Source organism: Pelodiscus sinensis, chromosome 17, assembly GCF_052426305.1.
Source record: "Pelodiscus sinensis isolate ZL-2025 chromosome 17, ASM5242630v1, whole genome shotgun sequence".
Taxonomy (NCBI): Eukaryota; Metazoa; Chordata; order Testudines; family Trionychidae; genus Pelodiscus; species Pelodiscus sinensis.
Window position 1 is genome coordinate 34,779,640 of NC_143068.1, and position 19,656 is coordinate 34,799,295.

A 19,656-nucleotide genomic window follows, 5' to 3' on the forward strand; every position below is an offset into this window, starting at 1 on the left:
AAAAAACCACCCTTGTAACGAAAGCTGTTCGCTCGGGGGGGGGGGGGTCCTCCCTGAGTATCTAAATCAATTGGTGGCTCTTTCCATCTAGCCCCTTTACTGTGCTTGCAACTGTAGTTTTGTTTTGATGATAAAAGTTTGTTTTCTTTTTTCTAATTTAATTGGTACTGGTTTACTTTTGTGTCTTGAAATGTCTGTCTCTGGGTCCCCTCTGTTTTTCCCAACTCCAAGCAAAATGGAGGCTGGGGTAAGGGGAAAGCTTCACCTTAGGGAAGAAACTTCCCAAGTGATCTCTTCCCTGATTTTTCATGGAATTTCTTGGGTGGTGACAGCAGATTCCCCAAAGTCGTGTATTAGGATTTTGGGGGGAAGTTTTTGTACCAAATCCTGTACACAAGGTTTTGGGGTGTTCTTGCAGGCTCCCACTTCTGTTTTTGTCATGCCACAGTGGGGAACAGCTTTGACAAGTTTAGGATACAAACACTTTTACAAGCCAATCAGCTTTCAGGGTTCATTCATAAGAGTAGTTTGGCCCAGCATGGGCAGTGGACAGGACATTTTTGATAGAAGCTGGTGCCAGATACTTCACAGGGAATGAATAGAACATAGATATTCAACAGAGTGGTCCATCCAGGTCACTCAGTCCCAGTTTCTGGCAGTTGGGAGTTTCAGGATATCCGGAGCATGGTGTTCTATCCCTGACCATGTTGGCCAATAGCCATTGATGGAACCCGCTATGATCATATCTAGTTGTTTGAACCTTGTTATATTTTTTTTGCCTTGACAGCATCCACTGGCAATGAGTTCCACAGTTTTTTTGTGTGTGAAATATGTTTGTGTTAAATCTGCAGCTTATTAATTTAATTGGGTGACCCCCCTCATTCTTGTGTTCTATGAAGTTATGAATGTTTTCTCTCCCTTCCCCCAGCCCCAATCACTTTTTTCCCCTAAGCACAATGCTTCCAGTAAGGATTCTGTTTTATGCCCTTAATTACTTCTCACCCTTCTCTGAATCTTTCTCATTCTAATATATGGCCATTCTAATATGCGAAAGAATGCGGTGAAGGCTAGAACTTTAACAGGGCTCAAAAAAGAGCTAGCTAGATTCATGGAGGTTAGGTCCATCAATGACTATTAGCCAGGATGGGTAGGAATGGGTGTCCCTAGCCTCTGTTTCTCTGCAAGTGGGAGCCGGGGGTGGGGGGGTTGGGGGGGGGGGGAGATCACATGAGGATTACCTGTTGTGATCACGCCCTCTGGGGCATTTGGTATTGGCCACTGTCAGCAGACAGAGTACGGGGCTAGATGAACCTTTGGTCTGACCCAGTCTGGCTCTTCTTATGTTTATGTTCTTATATCCTTTTTGAGGTGGGGAAAACCAGACCTTTTCAACCATTCTTCTATATTTGCTTTTTTGATTGCTGCTGTACATTGATCAGATGTTTTCAGAGAGTGGTAAGTACTCATTTTAGAGGCTATCATTTTGTAGATGGTGTTGGGGTTATTTTCTGTGTGCAGTCTTTGCATTTATCAGTACTGAATTTCATCTGCTGACTTGCAGTCAGTAGCTGCTCAGGATAGTAGTCTTGTTTTATCTGAACTTTTCCAACTTACTGTTTACCTCCTTTCCCAGCTTCTTCATGAGTATGTTGAACAGTACGTATTTGACTGCTGGAGAGAACCTGGACAAAGTCTCTAGGTTTCATATTAGACAAGGGAACAGGATGTTTAAAACTCACTTTGGAGCCCCCCTATTTCATTCACATAGCTGAATGAATAGTTGGAAGAACAAAATCATTTGATAAAAAGATCAGGATATTGAATCTTTATCTAAATACTAAGCACTTCCAGTGCACAACACTGCATTGTCCAAGAAATGCTTCAACCAATACCGCTACACAGCTAACTTTAACCTTCCTGACATTAAGATGGGGGAGAGGGGGAAGGGGAGGAACTTTTGGTTTAGGGCTGAAGCAGTCACCTTATTTCTACATCGTATAGAAGCAAAATATTGGTACAACCCCATTCTTTCTCTGCAGGCCATAATTAAGAGATCTGGAAGACACTTGCGTTTGTCAGACAGCCTTGTCCTCTTTAAAGGGATTTTTTTCTCAGCTTAGTAAGCTTGGCTCGCTTTCAAACAGCAGCCTTTTAAAAATGTGGCTGACCTGTCAGGAAATGTAGAAAACAGGAACTGTGTGAGGTTGTTTTTTTTTTTTTTTTTTTGTAAGAAATTTCAGCAAGGCCCTGGACGAGCGGTGTCCTTTTGCAAAATAATTTCATAAACTGATTGCCTCTTACTCTTCAGGATCTGTCTGCATCTACTGCTGTTCTGATGGGGAAATATAGGTTGGACCTCCCTGGTCCAGCACCCTTGGGACCTGAGCTATTCTGGACCAGGGAGTTTGTTGGACTGGGGGAGGCCAGTGCTTCCCTGCTGGCTGCCCCGCTCCAGGGCTCCTCTCCTTGGGGCTCCCTGCACCACGACAGCTGGCCCAGCATGGCTCCCCACTCTGCCAGCCCTGCTGCCACAGGGTGTTCCCTGGAGTTCCTGGCTGGGGCTACCCAGCTGCTGCCGGTCCTGCTGCTGCTGGAGGTTCCCCAGCCAGGGCCACCCAGCCACCCCACCCTGCTGCCACAGGGGATTTTGTAGTTTCCCTGGCTGGGGCCACCCACCTCTGCCAGCCCTGCTTCAACCGGGGGGGAGGGAGGTGTTTCCTGCCGGCGGCCGTCCAATCACCCTGGCCCTGCTTCCACCGGGCTTGGTTCAGCAACATCTGTGGTTCTACTGGACTACGGATGTTGCCAGACCAGAGTCTCCCAGATTTGGGAGTTTCAATCTGCACAAGAAAAGGCTCGTCCAGCACACTTTAAATAATGTGGGATGACCTTGACATAGGTCTCAATATAACCTCGACTGAAATGGAGGGGATGACTGAAGTGTGATCCTTCCAAAAATCTACATACAAACCTCATTGCAACTTGGCTTTCTCTGTCGCCTCATCACTGGGAGGAAAGGGGTGGATTTAATGACAGACCAATGGGCGTTCTGATTGTGGATCCAATGCAGAGATTGCTCTCCTAACAGAGCTCGAAACAAGTGGGAAAAGGAAGCCATAAATCCCTGGTAATGGCCTCTATGTTCCTCTTGTGTTCTGCAGAGCCTTTAGAGCCCCTGCCTCAAGTCATCTGTAGCATATGTGGCCGCGTTCTTTATGGAGCAGTTATGGACTCTCTCCTCCTCAGCTGCTGAGAGAGGGAAGAGAGAAATGGGCTGATCTGGAGCTTTTTGGCAGGGAGACTTCCACCCAATCTTTCTAAGGAAGAGAACCCTTCCATGGGTGGCTGGGGAAAGCAGTCTGTCTTCAGTTCTGTGGATGATGTCACAAATCCAAAGGTGACATCATAGTGGAGTTTGCAGATGGCCTGGGGCTGGAAGTCCCCAGTGGACATGCAGCAGGAACCGGGAGAACATGTCTACTTCTGAGAAGCTGGGCAGATTTTTGGTCTCGGAGACTCCCAGGGTCAGTGTTCATCCCTCTGTGGCCTGGTGAGTAATGGAAGACAGGAGACCTACAGAACTTTGCTTCTCACAATATCTAGTTGATTTAGGGCAGGCATGTCCAAAGTCCGGCCCGCGGGCCAATTGCGGCCCGTGTTCCGGTTTAATACGGCCCCACAGGTAATTTGGCAATATCTATCTTTTATGGCCCCCAGCAAATCCATATGTATTGAGATGAATACATTGTAAAATCTCAGTTAATGTCAGTTGGTCTAAAACAGTTATAAATATATTTGGACACAACATGTATACTTGGTGTTATGTTCCTGTTCATATTTTTTGAACTTAAAAGTTGACAGACAACCTTTATTACCAATAATATGTAATGTACTTTACAATGTTCCTGACATATATTTCAGCTTCCTGGATTTTTTTCATCTGGCCTTCAGATATGAAAGGCAGAGTGATTTAACACCTGTTTAGATTTGTCGTCCATGTGACGAAATGAAAAGTATGCCGTTTGCAATAAACTTTGCATAAAATAGTTAATTTGCGTTTAATGTTAATGGTTCAAAGAATGTCAGGCAAAATGGTCGGCCCTCACGCATGTTCACTTCATAAAATCTGGCCCTCTTTGAAAAAAGTTTGGACACCCCCTGATTTAGGGCTTTGTCTGAACCACCCTCCATCCTAGTAACCCCTCCTCTTTCTCCATCTGGCCTCCTGCTAGGATGTGTAGTGAGTTAATGTTAGGCCACTGCCATCCTGCCCTAGTTTTTCCATCTATAAAATGGGAATAAAAATGTATCTACCTTTTTGGGAAATTGTGAAAGTTAATTCAAGCTTGTAAAATGTTTAAAGATCTGCCCATGCTGCTCTTGTTGACTTATCTGGGCTCTAAGAGCTGCATCTGTCTGAAAATTAGGCCTTAAATGACTTCGGTTCAAGGCCAAGGTGCTTAGCATCTTCTCATGATCAAAGCCTTCTGTAGCTACAGTCCTAAGGTGTGAGTCCAGGATAACATAGCTCTGCAGTAAGAATGACTCCTACTGCCATACCTAAAATCAGCATAGAGATTGTCATGTGCCACCTCAGGTTATGTTACTGCACCTTAACACCTGGCTGATGGGGTCAGTCACAAAAGACCCCTTGGGATTGTTCCCTGGTGTGCTGATCACGCCACTGACATCTGCTTTCTTGTTTTCTGGGGCTCCCCACAACCTTGTCCTGCTTGACCAGATCTTCTGGTCTTCCCCCAGACAAGGCACAGTTGGGATTACCACCTCCTGCAGACAAACACACCCAATGAACCACTTCAGCTATGGGAGAATGCAGGCCTGGGGCACAGCACACAAACTAACCTCCAAAAGGGATCAAGCCCCCAAACACATCCATCTTTCTGTGTGTAAGTTTTACACAAGGAAAACTCATGAGGACGTTTGCCCTCAATGAAAGAACGATGCACACGGCCTGTTCCAGATAGCAATTATTTACAGGGGGCCTGATAATAAACACAAGTATTTTTATTCAGTACAAACAGTAGGATTAAGTGGTTGCAAGTGAGAACAGACAGATCAAAGTAAGTTACTAAGTTAAAATGAATTGCAACTAGCTCGGCTTCCTTGTCACTAAAAGGCTGCATCTAGACTGGCATGATTTTGCGCAAATACTTTTAACAGAAAAACTTTTCCATTAAGTATTTGCGCATGAGAGCGTCTAGACTGGCATGTGCCTTTGCATAAAAGATTTGCTTTTGCGCAAAAGCATCCGTGCCAGTGTAGACGCTCTCTTGCGCAAGAAAGCTCCGATGGCCATTTTAGCCATCGGGCTTTCTTGCGCAAGAAATTAACATTGCTGTTTACACTGGCCCTCTTGCGCAAGAATACTCACACAAGAGGGCTTATCCCTGAGCGGGAGCGTCAGTATTTGCACAAGAACCACTGATTTTGTACATTACAAAGTCAGTGTTCTTGCACAAATACTCGCAGCCAGTGTAGACAGGCGGCAAAATCATGCCAGTCTAGACGCACCCAAAGACTTCAAGTAGATTCTTAGCCTAAAGAGTTGTTCTTATTTCAGTTATAATCGTCAGCTCAGAGACTTTTACCCTAGCCTGGCTCTTCAGCCCATTGCATCCTTTCAGGGTTTTCTAGGTCAGCTGAAGACAAAGGGCTGATAGCTTCCCACCACTTAAATCGGGTGGGGAACCTGTTTTCGGTCAGGAGCCACTGTGTCGTCGTCCCCCCCCCTAAAAATCAGAGGGCTACACACACAAAACCCTCACGGCCGTGACCCCCACAGGAGGAGAGGAAAGGCATTCCCCTTGCATGCCAGAGCCTGGGGGGGCTAGCCTAGTAGATTTTGTGTGCTGCAATCTTGCAATTACAGTATGGGCAGGAAAACCTACTTGCTGATGTGGCCTCTGACCGAGGATGAGAGTTTCGGAGGGGGAGCCGTGTTGGTCTGTAGCTGGAAAAATGTAACACACAGCCCTGCAGCACCTTAGAGCCGAACAAAGGACGTAGCTGGGGTCATGAGCTTTTGCAGGTGCAACTCACTACTTCAGTTGACTGGAGTTTGAGGTGGAGAAAGACTGTCCCTCCATTCCTCTTGCACATCTGAGCCCAGGGAGGCCCAACTTAGAGTTTGTGCACTCCAGCCCTGCCTCTGTATTGGACAGAGCAGCTGCCTCTGGGTACTTAATGGCAAAAGCCATCGCCACTAAGCTGTACCTATTCCCCCTGCAAGTGAAATGCAGCATTGGGTCCACGATGCTGTCGAAGCAAAAACATGCTGCTTTTTTACATTTTTTTTTTTTTACAGTTTTTTACATTTAGATGCATTTGTATTTATTGTTTAGTTTCCATGGGTTTTTATTAAGTGACGCTGCCCTAAGACACCCGGCACTTAATATCAGACTTTATTAGGATTTTATACCAGAAGGCTTTTATTATAAAGGCACTGGAATTCCTGTAGACTGACCTACCCCCATTTTCTGCGCATGCTTAATTCTGTAAGGCACCGAACTAAAAGTCCACCTGCTTACACCTTCTGCAAGTCACCGAATCAGAATCCGCCTGCTCGCTCTGGTCCCCCCCCTTTTTGTTGCGAGGCACTGGACTCAAGGTCCACCTGGCTCGCAGGGATTTCCGGCACCCGTCCCAGCCCGGCAGAACACCACGTCCTGGCGCCTGGAGACAGCCTGGCGGAATGGGGTACTATGGCCTGGGGTTAGCCTCAGAGGTCAGTACTACGCCCACAAATAACAGAGTGAGACGACAAAGCTTCCCTACAGTTCCGTGTGCCGAGAGAGAGTAATGGCACCACACCAGCTTTTAGCGTCCGAACACAGAGGGTCCAGCGCATGGCTGCCTCACTAGAGACACCGGTGTGCCCTTTTGGAACTGTGACACATAAGACAGGCCTAATAGACAAAGACAGACACAGACAAACAAATGTTAGCCGCTCCACAAAATTGAATTCCGTAGCTCCTCTTACCCCGATGGCTGGCCGTCACTCCAAATCGTAAGCCCTCACCAGGAGATTTTTATAACAGGTATCTCCTTACCTTCTATTGAGCGCTCTGAGAGGTTTGGAAGTGGAGTGCCGGTCCGTCCATATGGGCAAGTGGCGCGTTAGGAATCTCGGTGGAACCTCCAAATTGTCGAAGCAAAAACACGCTCCTCTGTGTTTAGGCAGCTAACAAACAGCTTTATTAATTAATAAAGCACAGCATGAGCCAAACATGGTTACAGCAGAGCCGGGCCCAGTAAGGCTGCTAATACAATTAATCCTAGTATCTTTATACCCTTAGCCAAACAGTCTGACGTCAGGGCATTCAATTACAGAAATCCTCAATTAAATTTGGAAAAACAAAGCCTTATTAACAAGATGGCGGACAGGTATGAGGGAGTACATCTCTTGTCCCAACCAGCCCAATTAACACATACCAATAGCCCATCCTGTAGGCCTCTTCTCATGGGGTGACAAAGTTTACTTTGGTTTATGTGCTTGAGAGAAAAGCTGAAATGGTTTCTGATATACAAGATGGCTTCTAGCTAAACATAAAATAGCTTCTACAAAGAACGCCCTTTGCCACGCTTAGGAAGGGCTTTTGTCTGTCAGGCCTCACCTCGTTAAGGCTGGGGGCACCAGTAATGGCTCTCATTAGCACGTTTAAAACAATAAACAATATCGTATTGTGCATGCACCAAAACAGGAGATACAGATCCAGCCGATCGAAATGTTAAAATGGATAGGTTATATGAGGTATTTTGTTTAAAGCATCTTCGAGTTATGCATATTTATATTCGTAAGCAAAACTTCATAAAGCATGGGGGTGGGGGAAACCGTCACAACATGAGTAGCCGTTTAAGGGTTGAAAGGCTTACAGCCTTAATATCTACACCCAAAGCAAATACAGCCACATTTTATCTGTTTAACATTTCAGGGTGGACAATGAACCTGAAGATAAAGGAAGCCTTAAACAGGATCAAATGGGGCAAAAGGTAAATGAGCAGTAATGGTACTGATGGACACTGGGTATGCCTACGCTACAGAGGTTTTGGTTTTTTTTCCGGAAAAATGGCTGGTTTTACGTCCACACAGCAATTGTGTTCTTTTGAAAGAAAATCGAAAGAACAGAGGTTTTTCCAACATTGGTAAACCTCTTTCTATGAGGAGGAAGCCTTTTTCCAAAAGAGATCTTTTGGAAAAAGACATGTGTGGATGGGGAGGGAGTTCTTTTGAAAAGTGGAAAAAGCACAGGTGCCCTGGTGGCCATTCCTCCCATAGTAATCACAGCTTCCATGTGAGAGAGCTTCCATTCAGTCTGCTTTGGCAGCGTGGACTCTCTCTTTCAGAGGAAGTTTTTTCCGAAGATCTCTTCCGGAAAACTACTTCCAAAAGAAGCCTGCAGTTTAGACATAGCCAGTGTGATATAAAAAATGGCTGTTATCAATTGTTCCTAAAAGGCAAATGAAGCAGGATTGATGTGTGTATTATTTTCTTAACCGTACACACCAGTATTTTGGAAGGTTGAATGATATCCCTGCTTCTTTCAAGTTCAGTATTTTGTCACCTTTCATATATGCATCCAGTTATATTTTTTCCTTGGATTTAAATGCCAATAAAAACTGCTGGCCAGGATCAATTTTTTTAAAAAGCTAGTTTTAATGTTTGTACATTTACCTGATGACATCAGATGGGGAAGGGAAATATTTTGTTTTAAGGCTGAACTTACGACTGTGCTCTTACTTTGAAACGACAATGTGCCTTGTTCATGGCTGCTTTGGGCTGAATTCTATGCAGATGCTGAGCGGGTGCAGAAATTGTTCTACACCCCCACCCCCTTCATGAAAAAATACCTGGGTCAAAATGGAATCCCAGTACCAGGTGATATGGTCACATGTCTTCCTAGGACATGCTCATTTTCTGCCTTTCCTATCCTGGACCAGCAAGGGGCCAATCCAGCTCTCATAGCACGGATTGAAACACAAGTGTTGTGCTAATTGGCAGATGGGCCAGTGCAGCAGCTGGGAACAGACAGAGCTTAGCCATCTTCAGTCATGCCTGCTTGTTCCTGGGATTGTCTGTGACACGCCCCCTTATGCTAGGATCTCCTGCAGATGATGGCAGAGAGCTAGCTTTGCCAGCTGTATCCCAGCCAGGAAAGCCCTCCATGTAAGGGAGTTAAGTGGTTGCTGTAAGTAGGATCCTAGATTTAAGTGATTTAAAATTAATTGTATTGTAGCAATGGAATGGGGCTGACGTGAGAGTTGTGGGGCATAAGACCTTGTGTGGTCTCTGCCCTGTCACGGCTTTACCCCCATTAAGGTCTGTGGGGCTATGTGATGGATAGGAGTGCTGGCCAGTGACTAGAGGGTTAAATTCAGGTAGCTAGCAGGGGTATTGGCAGGGAGCCAGAAGAACCAATGGGATACAGTGCTGAAATTTGATTTGTACATAGATACCTTGTCTGCTTTCTTTGTGAGTGAGTTAAGCCAGGAGTTGAGAGACGGAATGATTTAAACCCAGGCAGGACTACCATGCCTCCAAGGACTACAGGGGCATGGTAATGGACCGAACCACGAAGCAATCATGAGTAAATAAGGGAAAAGGTGTATTTAGTCACGACGGGGGTATTTTTCTTTCTTGTGGCTGTTTGGTTACACTTCTCTGTGTGAATCCATGCCTTCCCTCCCCTGCTCACCATTAAGCTACAGCCCTAAGAGCTATGATTTTTGTGTTATTGATCTGTTGTTCGTTCTTAGTTGCTCTGTAACACCTAGCAAGCCAGTATGCTTTGAGTAGATCTTTTTATTTTGTTAATAAAATCACATTTTTGAAGGCGAAGATTTGATTCTTGTATCCTAGAAGGTAACAGGAGGAGTTTGCCTAAGACTGAGAGGTCAACTACCAAAAGACTGCAGTTTGGTTTCTCTTTTTTCCAAGCTCTCTTCTGGGACCTCTCGAGGTCCCGTCCAGTTCTAGTGTTGTATGAGTCTATGAAAAGAGCTTGGGGGTCCAAGTGATTTCTTCCTGGGTTCAAGAAGAAAGGTTTTTTTCTTTTGTTTCACTCAGTGGTAGCAGCTATTTCCCAAGGCCAGGGAATCTGTGACCTTGGAGAGCTTTTAAGCAGAAGCCTATGGAGGCGAGGTGTGGGGGTGTGGTTTTTTTTTAAGGTTTCTTGAGGGCCCCCACCTTCTGCACTCAGAGTGCCAGAGTGGGGAACAACCCTGATAGGCTACGATCAACAGTAAGGACTCATTCCATGAAGAAGAGTTTACAGGACTGGACCATCAGTTTCTAAGGTTCTTGGAGCAGGGGGCCATTTCTCTTGTTTCTCCGGATATGCTCTCATCCAGTTACTGTTCATAAGATCTCTGTTGTCCTCCTGCTCTTGCTCTAAGTAAGATACAATTAAAGAAGCCTCTCTCAGGTGTCATAAAAGCTCTGCATGTGCTAATCTTGATTCCCAACTCTCTTGTTTTTCCAGATCACTGGACTTCTGAACAGAGCTGGCTCGAGTGTCTTCTCTTCCAGGCCAGTACTGAGGTTCTCAGAACACACGGACACCTCCCGTGCACAACAAGTAGAGGATCAGATCAACTATGAGCATTTGCAGAAACTGGAGCGATTGTTCCGGGAAGCGGATTTAGACAAGAGTGGAGGTGATGAGGCCACATTTCCCAAACCACTTCACTTTCTAGATAGTCATTTACTCCTCTTGGCGAGTTGAGAGACTGACTCGCCCATGTTTGACGATAGCTTTGGGTTTCTATATAGTGAAGCAGACCGATTTCCTCTTCTGCAGTTGTTAGATGTGGGCTTCTGGCCCATAGTTCTATGGTACAGAAGTCAGGCTTAATATTCAGCAAGCTAAGAGAACAAATTTACCACTCTTTAGATTAAGTTTGGTTTAAATGGAGCGGTAAAACCACATTGCAACAGTGACACTAGTGTGCCCATAACATCTTCCAGCTGAAGCTCTTGGCTTTCTTTATGAACATGAGTTAAGTCTCTCACGCTGTCACTGTGGCACTGTGAGGTTATTTTACAGATGGCACAAGATGTGTAACTAATCCGAGGTATCGCAACAGGTCAGAGTCAATGGTAAAACCCAGCTTTCCTGTTCCTAATTCTGTATTTCTCTAGATGTGTCTAGATATGAACCTTCCCCTGGGTAGGGGCTTTTTTTTCCTCACAGCTGAGTTCTTTGTTCATTGTTTGGGAAGAGATGATCTGTAGCTTGACTTTAAGAGATGCCAGTTTGAACTTCCCTGCATAATCCTGGCTGTAGTTCTCTGAGTATTCCGAAGAGCAACCTAAGTTTAAATACTGGCTGACTTAGACATTGTCCATAGCATGTCTGAGATCTACATGTCTTGCCACTCCCAGGAGGCTGGCTTTTCTGCAATGATAAATGTGGGTTTCGTGGGATTATTTAACAGCAGACACAATAGGGTTCAAGTGACAATAGAGTAGTCTGGAAAACTTCAACTGAAATGTAAGTTAGATGAAAAACAAAAGCATTTCCCCTTATTTTCCTCCTATTTTATTTTGCCTGCTCTCCATGAAAATCTGTATGCTGGCTTTGCTCTCTTCTTTAGGCACTGAGCCAAGACCTGTAGGTAATAAAACTTGGGCTAATACTGTCTAGGGGCAAGAGCACTGATCTGAGTTGAGTTGGATTTAGACATTCTAGGAGAGTCTTAGGGGGCCTCTGTTCCAGATTCAGTTTGTAGACTTAGCACCAGACTTTCTGCCCCTATTAGGTTCCTGGCAATGTGTACAACTACCACAGATGTGCATGCAGATTGGGAAATTGCACACGTAAACTGTTAACTTAAACATTTGGCATACAATGGCATCTGTGACTTACATAGTTGCAGTAAAAACTTAAACAGCAAGTTGTCTAGCAGCACCTTAAATAGTTGCAATAAATTGCATGAGCAAATTAAATGCCCAATTCTATTTTTGTACGCACAAGTTATTGAGACATCTGCTCCCATGTTTTTTGGAGGGAGGAAAAGATAGCTTTTGATACTGAATTACCATTTTGATGTGCTCTCTTCAGTTTTTTTTTTATAGATGTAATTATCTGGAAAAGTTGAAGGCTGAGTGTACTGTGCTTGTTCTCTCAGGGCTGGATGCTAAGGAATTCCGCAAGGCAATGAAGAAAATAATTGACTATATTACCGAAGAAGATATTGATATCATATTTATGAAAATTGACACGGATTGTGATGGCTCCGTGAGCTGGGTAAATCCTGCGCGCTAATCAAAGATAGCGGTGATTGTGTAGCAGTTGCACACATTTCCTGATTTATTTTTTTAATTTAGTTTTGTGTACCGTTGGGAGAAGGCAGTGGGGCCTCAGTCATTCTCGCTGTATCCCCCAGCCCCCAAGAATGTGAGAAATGAATTCTGCTCTTCTTTTCATGCCGTGCTGACGCCACTGCGCTCTCTCGCAGGAAGAGTACCTGAACTATGTACTGCGAGAGTACAGAGGGAAGGATGACATGCTAAGAAGCCAATCGCCTCTGCTGTTCCAGATACCCATGAAAACCATTCCAGTGTAAGCTCTTCGCCATCGCTCTCTGCGGAGTGATCCACATTACACCCCCTTGGGTTTCGCTTCCTGGGTTAGTGTGGTCTTGGGTAATCCTAGCCATGAAAAACGTCTTTGTGAATGAAGGTATTCAACAGCAAGGAGCAAACACGCACATCTTCCCACATGGCAGAGGCTGAATGAACTAGCCTGTAATCATTTAAGGAGCAACTGCGATTAAAAATAAGTGTGGAGGTGAAATGGCTGTTTGAGATGGAATCCGTTCAGGGCTGAATCAGTCTCCATAGGAGATTGAGTATAACTAGGGACGCGGTAGATTATTGCTGTTATGGCAACAAACCAGAGCATGAGAAACTCTCTTCTCTGGAGATCGTTTGAAAGTGCCTCTCAGACCTGCAAGTGTGATACCTCTGGGGGTTGGTGCTATGATGAATAACAGAGTGAATGTGGTGAAATATGGCTAACGTGCTTTCATCAGGCTTCATTTTGTTTGAGCTCAAATCTGCCCCAACTCCATTAGCCCCTCCACCCCATGCATCCCTCTTCCCCCTACCTGCTGTGACAGACCCAGGAGAGCTGCTACAATAGTTCGGTGGAGGGCAGCCCCACTAGGAGCTTGTTCTCTGTTTCCTAAATACGTAGCCACCATCTCTGGCAGTTTAATCAAGGTCGGCAGGCACCTGAGGTTAGTTATCAGAGGGGTAGCCGTGTTAGTCTGAATCTGCAAAGGACAACGAGAAGTCCTGGGGCACCTTCTAGACTAACAGATTTATTGGAGCATAAGCTTTTGTGGGCAAAGACCCACTTCATCAGATGCATGTAGTGTTAATTCCAGAGGCAGGTATAAATATAGCTGCTGATAGGGAGGTGGAAATTGGTGTTCACACCTCCACGTCAGCTGCTAGAAGTGGGCCTCGTCCTCCCTGACTGAATTGACCTCGTTATCTCTAGCCTTACTCTTGATTGGTACTCTTCTTATGTCTGTATATTTATACCTGCCTTTGGAATTTCCACTACATGCATCTGATGAAAACTTATGCTCCAATAAATCTGTTAGTCTAGAAGGTGCCTCAGGACTTCTGTTGAGGTTATAGAATCATAGAATACTAGGACTGGAAGGGACCTCGAGAGGTCATAGAGTCCATTCGCCTGCCCTCATGGCAGGACCAAATACTGTCTAGACCATCCCTGCTAGACATTTATCTAACCTGCTCTTAAATATTTCCAGAGATGGGGATTCTACAACCTCCCTAGGCAACTTATTCCAGTGTTTGACCACCCTGACAGTTAGGAAATTTTTTCCTAATGTCCAACCTAAAACTCCCTTGCTGCAGTTTAAGCCCATTGCTTCTTGTTCTATCCCCAGAGGCCAAGATGCACAGGTTTTCTCCCTCCTCCTTATGACACCCTTTTAGATAGCTGAAAACTGCTGTCATGTCCCCCTCAATCTTCTCTTTTTCTAAACTAAACAAACCCAATTCCTTCAGTCTTCCCTCATAGGTCATGTTCTCTAGACCTTTAATCATTCTCGTTGCTCTTCTCTGGACCCTCTCCAATTTCTCCACATTTTTTTTGAAATGCGGTGCCCAGAACTGGACACAAGACTCCAACTGAGGCCTAACCAGCGCAGAGTAGAGCGGAAGAATGACTCCTTGTGTCTTGCTCACAACACACCTTAGTTAGTTAAGAGCTTGCCTGAAGCAGCAGCCTAATCAAGCACTGGCAGCCAATTAAGGCCTGCTGGGCTATTTTAAAAGATTTCCCCTCAGGTACAAGGTAGGGGGGAGGGGAGGAGAAGAGTGAAGGACTGAGGAGAGGAAGTACGTTGCTGGAGAGCTGAGGACTGCAAAAAGGAAAGTGTTTGTGCTGCAGCAGGAAAGATTCACTCAGGCACCTGGGAGAAGATACCAGGGGAGCGTTTGGGGAAGTGGCCCGGGGAAAAGGCTGCTGTCTTGGGGCTAGAGGAAAAACCCAGCAGTTGCTGCTACTTAAGGTCCCTGGGCCGGAATCCAGAGTAGCGGGTGGGCCCGGGTTTCCCCCAACTCTCCCCACACACTGAAAAGTCTGCTTCTGGAAAGGAAGGCCAGGATTACGGAGGGTTTTCCCTCTGGTGCTTTGATGTCATTGATGAAAATGGCTTAGTAAGTTGTGACCCTGGACTCTAGAAAAGGTCAGAGGCAGGGTGGAGGGTCCCAGCGAGCCTCTGAGGCAAACAGTAACTGCCCAGAAACGCAGGACCCACAGGGCACGGCCGGAGCCTTGCCACGCTGCACAGAGCCTGGGAGCAGGTGAACTTTGCATGAACGGCCGGTTAACAAGTCCTGTGATTGAGGAACCAGCGGGGGGAGCACACTCCAGAGCCAGGAGATGTTGGGGAGCCCGTTCGCTTACCTGTGAGGGAATAAGTGGCCTCACAGAACTGAGGTCCCTGTAACTATTGCAGTCCTAGGTTGGAAGGTCAGAAGAGACAGTCTGCCTGGTTTCATCCAGGGCTTTTAAAGCTGCACACACAGACTTTGTCTAGTAGCAAAGACTCACAATTTGTGGCTGGGGGGGGGGGGGGGGGGGGGGGGGGATACAAGTCCCGCACGAGGTGCCTGGATTTCAGTGTATTTCCACACACGCCAGTTCATCTCAGGCATTTTCTTCTCTGTATATGCCGCAGTGCAGGGTGGGGAACCTTTATTTGGGGTTGGAGGGCTGCTGACTTTCAAAATCAGGGGCTGCACACAAGTGAAAAGCCCCCCTCCCGCCTCTGACTGAGATGGCCCCCGACTAAGGAGAGCCCCTCCCCACATTGCCCTCATGCCAGAGCCTGGGGGGGCCCAGCCCAGTGGAGTCTGTGTGCGCCAGTCCCACGGTGGGGCAGGCTGGAGCATCAGTCACCTGGTCTTGTAGAGTGAGGATCTCCCCATTCCCACCTCTCTGCCTGCTGCCTTCTCTCCCGGGGTGAGGCTGAGAGCTGCTTAACTTGCCTCCAGAGTGCAGGGCCCGGGCTGCTCATTTCTGCAATCCGCTGAGCTCCTTGCCAGGCTGGCTAAGGTCCTTGGGGTCATTCCTGCCCCCTTACGGCCTCTGTTACCCTTCTGCTCCGTTCTTCAGGGTCCAAGGGCAGGAAATCATCAAGGTGCAGTTTTTCCCAAGTCATGGCCGGGCGATAGACGGGAGCGAAAGGGCCGATAAGAGCAGTGGTTGGAATCTCTCGGGGCGATTCCTGACAGTCAGCAGGGATGGCATCTTGCTCTACTGGAGTGACTCGTTCAAGCTGCTCCGCACCGTCCAGGTACCTGGCGGGTGAACTGGGCCGGGCCAGAGAGCTGGGTTCCCCCTCCTCCACGTAATGCAGGGTCCGACCGTTCCCAGCGCATGTGGCCCTCTGTTTCCCCCTAGAAACGAGGCTGATGTGGCCTCCCAGGGGGCTCTGAGCCAGGGTTCCCTCAGAGCTCGGATTCACAGTGTAGACATACCCTAACCTGCGCTCCGTCTGTGCGACGGGCTTTCCTGCTGCAGCGGACACCCACAGTCTGGTTTTGCCCATCGGAGGGAGCATTCCCAAGTCTGACAGGTCACCTTTGTCAGTGCTGTGCTGGAGGCTGCTAACGTAGCGCTGAGGGGATGTCAAAGCCCGTTCGTGCGGCTTGCCCGCACTCCCCAAAACCCTGCTGTTGAGGGAGTCGAAGGGGAAAATGAACCGAATATCCTGCCCTAATTTCCCCGGAGAACCTCCTTAAACAGAAGCACCTGGTCTCAGCACAAGTTTCGGTCTGTATGCTGAGTTTTCTCTTTTTATAAACTGCACATGAGATAGTGAGTCAGGGCTGAGAACCACAGGGCAGGACCAGTTAGACCCTTGAATTGCTGCATCTTTCTACCATTTCAACAGTAGAAGTCTTCTGGTGTGTCTAGACTACAGGGTTTTTTCGAAAGTGGCCTTTTTTTGAAAAAACTTCCCCTGCATCTAGACTGCTGCCGCATTCTTTCGAAAGTACGCAGCAGTTTTTTTCAACCACGGGAAACCTCGTTTTGCGAGGAATAACGCCTTTTTTCAAAAGTGCTCTTTCTACGTAATGCAAACTGTGCTTTTTCGAAAGAGCATCCAGACTGCCTGGGTGCTCTTTTGAAAGAGCGGCTTGGTTTTTCGAAAGTACTGGTTGTAGTCTAGATGCTCTTTTTTGAAAGAGGCTTTTTCGAAAGTTGTGACGTTGGGGGGGGTACCTTGCTGGTGGTTATGCTGGGCTGTGGGTGACTTCCACTGGCTGCTGCCTGTAGCACGGCCTAGCAGGGCAGGAAATGAGTCATTATGCGAAGGGGGCTCCAAACCTGTCTGACCAGCTACCCCTGAGGGAGAGAAACAAAGGAAGGTAGAAAGCTGGCCCTGTCTGGGCCTCAGGTCTGGAAGAGAATTAGCTTCTGTCTGGGAGCATGGAGGAGACAGCCTAGGAAAAGGGGCTGGAATTTAGGGGCCCAGTCTCCCCATCTCAAGGGGGGCTGAGGCATCCTAGCCCAGTTCTTGTAACTGGATTACATCTGTGCTGTGCTGTATCCTGGAGGAGCAATAAACTCCCTCTATTCTACTGGCTGGTAGTCTGTCCGTGCCACAACGGGGGGGGGGGGACAGGGTTCCCCAATGCGCCATCACAAAAGTCTCTTTCAAAAAAGTCTCTTTCGAAAGAGGCTTGCAGTCTAGACGTAGCTTTCGTGTTTAAAAGTCGGGGGATCCGATTCAGGGTGGAAAATACTAGAGCTGCTGCAGGCTTAGAGGGAAATTCCCCTTAGGTCAGAGAGCAAATTCTGATCGCTTCCATCCTTACCTAGTGGTGGACGGCAGTGTTTTCTGATGTGAGCTTTGTGGGATTTTCAGCTCCCTTTGGGTCACGTGAGTTTTCAGTGCAGGCCTCCTCTTCTACGCAGCTTGACCAGTCTGGACGCCGGCCCGGTCATCAGATGTGGGTCATCGACATGCTGTGTCTGTCTAATATCAACCTCTTGGCGATAGCATCCACTGACCAGATGATTGGTAAATAACAGCTGATTGCAAAGCTCTGGGCTGTACGTGCCTTGCCGCTGACTGGAGTGAGCGTGTCGGCCTGCCTTGTTGGGGGGGTCGTAGCGTCTCTGTAATCTGATTTCCCTTGTCCGGTGACATCTGTCCCCGACATCCCTGTCGGTGTGCCCGGGGGAGAGGCAGGGCCCCCGCACTGAGCAAGTCCTCCCCTGGCCTTCCCAGAGCGTCTGGAATCCGCAAATGAGCTAGCAGTGCACGCAGATATCCCCCAGTTCGGTACCACTCAGTTACTCATTTCTAGAGCAGCCTGCAGAGACAGCCCCTTTGGAGCACTCACAGCTCCCTCCGTGCGCTCAAGCTCCCAGAGGCTTGGGAGGGGAGGGGAAGAGCAGGGACCAGGGATGCTCGGCAGGGGGCCGGGCAGGGCAGCTGTGGAGCCCTGCGTCTCGGAGCCAGGACGGGGGTGCTTAGTGCTTTCCTGTGGGGCTGCGCTCCTGGCCCCCAGCTGTGGGGCTCCACAACTACCTTGCCCCTTCTCTCCATTTCCCCTGTGCCCGCTCCCGCAGTGGAGCCCTGTGGTTGGCAGCAGTGGAGGGGCCAGCACTGACTTCCCTGGTCCAGCAAATTCCCCGGTTCAGAACCAGTCAGGTCCAGAGGAGGCCAGACCAGGGAGGTCCCACCTGTCCATGTTTGGTGACAGGCCTGTTTGCCTGGCGGGATGTCTGAACATGAATGAACATGATGGGTTCAAAAGGGCATGGGCCCCCCACTCTCATCAAGCTGTTCTTGCTAATTTTGGGACTCCTGGAATCTCTCTCTCTCTCTTTTTCCGGTCACACAGAATTCTTTGATATCAGTGGCAACAAATGTGACCGGCTCTTCTCCTTCACTGAGCTGGACAGCTGCGCTACGGCCTTGGATTACTGGTAGGTGACCAGCAATGAGTAACCGGGTGGCGCCGAGTTGGGGGATGTGGAGGTACACGCAGGCCCTCTGCTGGGAGGAGAGAGAACTGCTCGCTGAATCACAGCCCGTTTTGGCTGTCTACGCTGCGGTTTTTTTGCAGAAGAGGAAATGCAAATGCCACGCTCATTTGCATATCATCCCATTCTTTTTGCAGAAGAGGTTTTGCGGCTCAAGCCCCTCGATGTTTGAGGAATAAGGGATTGTGCGAAAAAGGGAGCTTTTCCAACTAATGGCCACGTCTACATGGGGCTTTTTAGTGGCAAAACCTCTTACCTAAAAAGAATCGGAAGATATGCAAATGAGTGTTCCATTTGCATATCCTCTTCCGCAAAAAAAGTGCACTGTAGACATAGCCTTAGGGCATGACCCAGGCTCTTTAGAAAGAAGAGATCCGAGTTCTAGACCAATGCTGCTGTGAAGCTTTGAGGGGCCACCGTACATATTGTAGTGACCATGGCAAGTTGGGAGAAGCCACCGATCTGCCACGTTGTTCATTCTCTTAATGCACATAGTGAGACTCTCCTCGTCTACAGCTTGACCCTCTCTAGTCTTGCACCCTCGGGACCTGACTGGTGCCGAACGAGAGAATTCCCAGCACTTCGCCTGCTTACTGAGCTGTGAGAGGACATGTAGCGGTAATTTACCAGGACAGAACACGGAGAGCCAGGACTGGTGGCTGTAAACAAACTTTATGGGACCACGGGAAACTCGGCCTCACCCATGAACAATGGGTACCTGGTTAACTCAAATCATTCTGGACAATGGAGAGTTCTGGTCGGGAGAGGTTCACCCCGTATTTCACTAGTAAATAATGCAGGGAGAGGAGTATATGGATGTTCAAGTGTATTCTTTTGTTTTGCACACACTCCCTTTTCAACGGCTTGTGAACCTTTTTAAAAACAAAGTGTTTTGCAAGGGGCCTGCGCTCTGTGTGGCTCTCCCAGGAGGTTTGACGTCCCTCCAGGAACTTAGTGACTTTCCCAGAGGACTCCATGTCCTTTGTCACTGTCTCCAGGATGCTGCTTGTGCGGTCATGCATGCCAAAGGGACACTGACTGTTCTGGACAGAGAATTATTCTTGAGTTTCTCTGTGTTCATGGGACTTTAATG

General features: G+C 47.6%; 1 protein-coding gene across 3 annotated transcripts in view; it reads left to right on the forward strand.

Moving 5' to 3' along the window:
• EFCAB8 (EF-hand calcium binding domain 8) overlaps positions 1-19,656 on the forward strand; it is a 51,625-nt gene that overhangs the window by 1,700 nt on the left and 30,269 nt on the right. The window contains exons 2-9 of one of the 3 annotated variants that reach the window (XM_089769768.1): positions 1,369-3,550; positions 7,953-8,010; positions 10,500-10,674; positions 12,148-12,266; positions 12,478-12,581; positions 15,678-15,858; positions 17,487-17,592; positions 18,422-18,506. In XM_089769768.1, coding sequence (XP_089625894.1) covers positions 3,474-3,550; positions 7,953-8,010; positions 10,500-10,674; positions 12,148-12,266; positions 12,478-12,581; positions 15,678-15,858; positions 17,487-17,592; positions 18,422-18,506 — 905 coding nt within the window. In that variant the 5' untranslated portion in view covers positions 1,369-3,473. Of the gene's footprint in view, positions 1-39; positions 3,551-7,952; positions 8,011-10,499; positions 10,675-12,147; positions 12,267-12,477; positions 12,582-15,677; positions 15,859-17,486; positions 17,593-18,421; positions 18,507-19,656 lie in introns of those variants that run through there. The other 2 variants (XM_089769769.1, XM_025180021.3) reach the window with 2 other exon arrangements.